The sequence below is a fragment of the Saccostrea cucullata genome, unplaced genomic scaffold, assembly GCF_032062105.1.
Source record: "Saccostrea cucullata isolate Sc308-1 unplaced genomic scaffold, CSIRO_AGI_Scuc_v1 ctg1273, whole genome shotgun sequence".
Lineage (NCBI taxonomy): Eukaryota > Metazoa > Mollusca > Bivalvia > Ostreida > Ostreidae > Saccostrea > Saccostrea cuccullata.
In genome coordinates this window covers 612-6,803 of record NW_026925750.1, presented here as the reverse complement: position 1 = coordinate 6,803, position 6,192 = coordinate 612, and the positions used below count along the sequence as shown (strand labels likewise).

General features: G+C 30.3%; 1 protein-coding gene across 2 annotated transcripts; it reads left to right on the top strand.

Annotated features, from left to right (window-relative positions):
- On the top strand, positions 1 to 5,895 carry LOC134269703 (transmembrane protein 233-like). Of its 2 annotated transcripts, none has more exons than XM_062751910.1 (4): positions 1 to 176; positions 4,623 to 4,720; positions 4,897 to 5,028; positions 5,492 to 5,895. In XM_062751910.1, the coding sequence occupies exons 1-4, from the start codon at positions 146 to 148 to the stop codon at positions 5,681 to 5,683; spliced, it is 453 nt and encodes a 150-aa protein (XP_062607894.1). In that variant the 5' UTR covers positions 1 to 145; the 3' UTR covers positions 5,684 to 5,895. The 2 variants fall into 2 exon arrangements, with proteins under 2 accessions (XP_062607894.1, XP_062607893.1); XM_062751909.1 differs by having other exon boundaries at positions 4,623 to 4,723; positions 5,492 to 5,893.
- The last annotated feature ends 297 nt before the right edge of the window (positions 5,896 to 6,192 follow it).

Below are 6,192 nucleotides of genomic sequence, written 5' to 3'. Positions count from 1 at the left end.
AAAGCGTACAAAGAAAGTTGACATGATTTTGAACAAGCATTTGCCAGTATATTAAGAAAAGTGTTTTGATTCAGAAACAAGAATTTATGTTTACAGTTTAAAATACATTTATTGTGATAAATAGAAATTCTGAAGCAGAACAAAGATGTTTAGTGGACAAAAAATAGAAGGAGATCGTGAGTATTGGTTTATCCTTGTACGTATTACTTGTAAATAAAATACTAAATATCAATGAAACAAAGAGAAGGGTAAAATTAACACTGAGCTTGATTTAACCAAAAAACAAAATGTATGATTGCTGGTTATTCACGAGTATAGAACAAGGATGCATATATACATGTACATAAGATTTACAAGAAATTACCTTAATTATGTTGACTGAAATAGAATTTCGTCGTTATAAATATGTTTTTTTTTAATTAGAATTATGTCCTACTATTTTAAATATTATACACTTGATGTGCATTGTTCAAAATAGAACCATTTCCAGGTTAGTCCGGACTTTCAGTAAGGCATGGCATTCTCGTCGTTACATACATGTAATTGCGAATTAGTGTATCGAAAATTAACCAATAATGGTGTCTCGTCCGGCAAAGAGGTGAAGCTTAAGTCGTCTCATCGTTGTCAATAACATTTTAAGTTCCTGATGTTATTGATTTCTAAACCGATGGGAATCTATATGCCATTTGACAGACGCTTATTACGTACTACATAGCGCACAAGAATGTCACGCTTTACTGAAAGTCCAAACTAACCTGGAAATGGTTCTATCACTGAAAAGAATCAGTATCCACTACAGTCATTGTTCATCAAACCAATAACGATGTGACTAAAATGTATCTAAAATTTGGTAAAAAGTTGATAAAATAACCAATTTATTTACAAACGGTTCAGAATGTTCTATTAGAATTCATTTAGGACATCTTTGCTTTTTTGATATGACTATTCACGATGGACGAATGAAAACACTTAATATATTATGCCCAGGATCTTTGAAGAAAGTGAGAGTGACTCTCGGTCATTAGCAATCAAAGAAATAAGGTCGATACTTATAAATTCTATTGGTACATACTCGACCTCGGCAACCTCGAGCTCAACGTTGTTAGGGTCAAATGCAAATAAAACCCAGTTAGATTAATTAAATTCTTGCAACTTTAATGACAAGGTAAAATAAACAGGAATTATTTACATTTCAGACATTGAATGTAAAACATTCGATTTTGTAAACTTTATAAATTGCATATATAAAACAATTGCAGACAAACAACAAATCATCAACATGAAAATGTTTTTTTATTTAATCAAAATAAACAATAGCGAAATTGGATAATTTTGAACTTGATCGTGAATGAGTTGTAAACGAGGACAATTTTGACCTTGCAATGCTTATATTAATTTTGTCATGCCAGGAATGACATGTAAATCCGGCCTATTTTGTGTCACTTTTGTTTTATTTGGAACTTGTTTGGCCATTTTCTATATAAAAAAGACATTTACACCCCTTTCCCCATAATTCCATCTAAACGACGGTTAAGGATTAGATTTTTAAGAGTATGTATATTACTTTTTTCTTGCTCATCCATTCAGATTTTTTAATGATATTTTTGCCTGATCCCAATATGCTTGCAGTTCCTTAACATAAGCTGTATTGTTACCCTTTTAAAAATATATAAATATGTGCTTCATAGGAAAAAAAATGAATGTCTAGTAAATAGACAAAATTTTCCGATTGTTGAGTTTTACATGTACATTCAATTCAGTTCTGTATCATGACAAAGGAATCACGCATTTGATATATAAATGCATTGGATAATTTGTGAATGCTACCCTTAACCTGTTATTATTCATTAATGATCTCAAAATATATTTATTTAAACTGTTAATTAGAGACACAATACTTCATCTCATTTAAAACAAAGGGGGGGGGGGGATTTGTAAAACCTCCTCATGAAACATATCAAAAGGATAGGTTGACCTATCCCAAATAAACTCGATAAAAATACATTGTACCCCCAATAGTTAATTTCTTACTTGTTATTAAAATCTGTTTAAATGGCGTACTTATAACATTCATTTTAGTTCCGGAAGCAGACGTCCTATTTATATTTATCAATATTATACTTTCATGTGCATGTAAATTAGATGAATCTGATTGGTCGAGAAACATTTATTAAAAAACACTATTACCCGCTGAATAATGAAGCCACGCCCTCCAGCGTAGCAAGTTAGCAACAGTCAACATTGATTAACTACGGGTGATATTCCAAAAAAAAGCAACTGTGTTGAATTTATGCGCTCACGGTTCACTGTTATATGTATTTGTATAAAACATTCAGTATAATATAATAAATATTGCATGTGGGTCATTTTCAAAAAAAGTCTATTTTTTGAATGACATATTTTTGAAAAATGAAAGTGGTTTTACTATAATTTTTTCAACTTTATTTGAATAATATAGTAATAAACTCCTAAAATCCACTGCATTGCATAAAAGAAAATATTTCTTTTTAAAAATATTGACATTTTATCTTAGTCATTTAAATTTTAATGTCCTTCCTGTTACTTTCATAAAAAGAGCTGTAAAACTCTATTTCAAAATTTTTATCAAATAATCTTTTGTATATCATTAAAAAATGAAAAAAATATCATTGAATGCCAAGATGTTTGACATTCATCTAATATATGATCGTTTAAAAGCATGTCAAACTACCATATACCAAACAGAAGCAAAATCTATGGGTTTTTCTTCATGAAAAGCCTTATGGTGAATATCTATATGCTATAGTTGAAAAAAAAAATTGTTGTACATTATTTTTGTGATTAGAATAAACAGTTACATAAAGTTATTTAAACAGGTGCTCTGCCAAAGCAATTTAAACTAGGAAAATATACTGGTAACAGTAAGGACTTGGGTAACAGGAAGGACAAAACAGTAACAGGATGGACAAATCAGTGTAACAGGATAGACAATGAAATCTACATTTTAAATAAAAATTGACTTTTTTTAACTTTATTGTTTAGGAAAAGAGAAATAAATGTAGAATAAAAACATGATTTTGTCAAATCTGGCAAATTCGAGACAATAAAAGACATTTATGTCCACAAATTTAATTGTAGAGTGCTATTAAAATATTTATCACTTCAATTTTTGTTTTTTAAAGGTACTCTATGCTGTTGCAAAATAAGAATTTTTCATAATTTTAAGAAAAACAAATGATAAAACTTAAATCGGTATATAAATACAGGATAATTTGTCCCTATATGTTACAATCTCTGTCCATTCTGTTACAAGAGTGCATGTTTAAGTAGTAATGGCACTATTTTAAGCACTAACATATTTCAATATGATTTACGAAGTTTTTTAACATGTGTTATTAAACTTTTATTTCTTAGAAAAATAAAAGTAATTGTTTTTATTGTTAAAACTCAAGATATGAAGTCCAGTTTTCCTTACTGTTACCATATTAATGGTAACAGGAATGACAGTAACAGGATGGACGTTATTCATATAAATCACTCGTTATTTAGTATAACGTATCTTTTTGCATCATAGACATAAACAATTTCTTTGTAGCTTAGTTAATCTAATTGTTTTAGCAGAATAAACAATTTAAAGAGTACTTGCATATTAAGAAGGTAACAGATAGGATGTATTTTAATTATACTCTATCAGTAAGACAAACGTATCGACCTTTGAACCCTTTATTTAATCACTTTCAAATCATGGCGCTCATAAACTTGAGACAACAGAAAATGATGATATATTGTGGATCATGAAAACAGTTCCTAGGAAAGTGAGATAACTTTTATTTTAACATTTTTTTTCTGGTAACAGGAATGACATAAACTGGAGGGACATGTCACTTCCTGAATGTTAAATGCACAATACTAGCATTTAGTGGGCGGCATAAGTAAAACAATCATATTAAATTAATCTGTAAATAAATTTAATTAATATGAGTCGCAAAATTTGTACATATCTTCACATGGTTATTTTCCCTATCATTTAAATTAGCACGTTATAAAATTTTTGTTAATGTGACATGGTTTTACTGTTAAATTTTACTCAGAATTTGATCATAAAATAACTTATAAGCTGTATGACCATGTATATTAACCAACGGGAAAAAAACTTTCACTCTAAAAAATGTTTTTCCTATTTTTCTGATCGAAAGACAAAAAAGTAGACTTTTTCTGAAAATGGCCCATGTATGAGTGTAACATTGCTTGACAATGTTTTCTTGGGGTGAAAATTTTCAATGCGCCTCACTTGACAATGCTTTCTTGGGGTGAAAATTTTCAATGTTACACTCAAACACTCAACTACATGCAATATTTATATAATACATACAATCTGAGTAAAATCATATTTATTATATGTTCCGCTCACATAGATCGCTACAAAAGGATTCTTGTGTAGCGATGTATGTGAGCGGATGAACAGAAAGGATCCGATTTTAATCAGATTACCAATGAATGAATATGATAGGAAAGGTCTGCACAGGGCGATCAAAATTTTATACCTGTAATATGTATAATTAAAAGAATTCTTCAATCACGATCTCTGTATTTTTTAAAATGCCTAAATTTCATCAAAACTATCATTGTTAGCACTATTTCAGCACACAATACGGAGTACAACCAACTTCCTGCATACGACCAGCAACAATCCGCGGGTTTTACTTCTGGTTTCCCAACGACGAACCCGTCTTCAAATGTCGTTGTATAAGTCTCATGTGATTTTGGAATTAAAATGTATTTTGTCCAAAACATGAAATTTACAAATATGATAGTACATGTACTTGTACATAATTATTAGGATTGAAATTCATTAAGAGTTTCCGATCTAATCTAACCCTGCACAGATAACTTGATGAATTTAACTCTTATCCTTAGATAACTAGTGCTCCTACACCTATTGTTGTGGTTGCTCCACCAAGAGGAAATGACTGGCTGGTTCCCGCCATTTTTTCGTGTCTCTGCTGCTTCTGGCCTACTGGAATCTGCGCCATTATTGCAGCCGTCAATGTAGGATGTGCATCTTTTATAAAAAAAAAAAAGAATAAAAGCAAGATATATGTAGAGAGATAGACAGAGAGATGGAATGCACATGGATTGATCCATTGAACAATGACTTTACTTTTACAATGCAATTACATTTAAATATGAAACTGAAAAATCATATTTCTGTTCAATAAAACAAATGGAATTTGATCTCTAACAATGTACCATATTTTCAATCTAATTAAAATAAGACTTCTTAGATCCGTGCCGTGTTCACTTTGCGTAAGAATAAATACCGCGTGGATCTAAGAAGTCTAATTTTAATTAGATGGAACTTAAATAATATTTACATGAACATAAATAACTTTCAAGAATAAATGCAACAAAAATTTAACTTCTAACATAGATCCTTGAAAAAGGTTATACATCTTAAGATCGCTGTTATATTAACAATACAACAGACATTGAATTATTACTACTTATTCAGGCAAGGTCCCTGTTCGATGTTGGTGACTACGACGGCGGACGATCCAGTGCTGGAGTGGCTAAATGGTTGACCTTGACTTCGCTTGGAATCGGTCTCATCTGTGTTGTCATCCTCATTGCCCTCTTCATAGTCAAAAGAATGGAGGACGTGAACGACTGGACCACGACCACAACAACGACCCCGTGGTACTAAGACTAATTTTAAGAAAAGATGCAGGGAAATTTATTTATTTTTTAATGTCTTGTAGATTTCATTGATCATTAAATGTCAAGAATTATGAATTGTGATAATACTCTTTCATTCTTTTCATATTAATTTTAATGATAATGAACTTTCTGCAATTCGATAATCTCTATTTCCTGTTTTCTGTTCATTGGTAATATGTTAACTTTTCAGTTATGTTTTTTTTTCATACTTTTTTTACTGTCTGAAATATGATCATGCATTTCATTGCATTGCGTTAAATTGCATACTTATCATCGTACATGTGTAAAAATTAAACTACTATAATACTTTATTTCTGTTTACTGATCTGACTTTACTTAATAAAGCTTTGTAATCATATTGTTTAATGTTATTAAATCGAAAGTTGTCAATAAAATCTGGTCATTTACCACGAATGAATACCTACATCCACCCCTTAACATCAAATGGACTTACCCTGAAAGAATGGTCTGACTATATAATCTCCATGATCTCTA

Bases quoted from the DNA above. Each gene is read 5' to 3' on its own strand.
- LOC134269703 (XM_062751909.1), top strand. From the start codon at position 146: ATGTTTAGTGGACAAAAAATAGAAGGAGATC. The intron at 177-4,622 runs GTGAGTATTGGT...GCACTATTTCAG, and splicing joins ACAAAAAATAGAAGGAGATC to CACACAATACGGAGTACAAC. The intron at 4,724-4,896 runs GTATAAGTCTCA...TCTTATCCTTAG, and splicing joins ACCCGTCTTCAAATGTCGTT to ATAACTAGTGCTCCTACACC.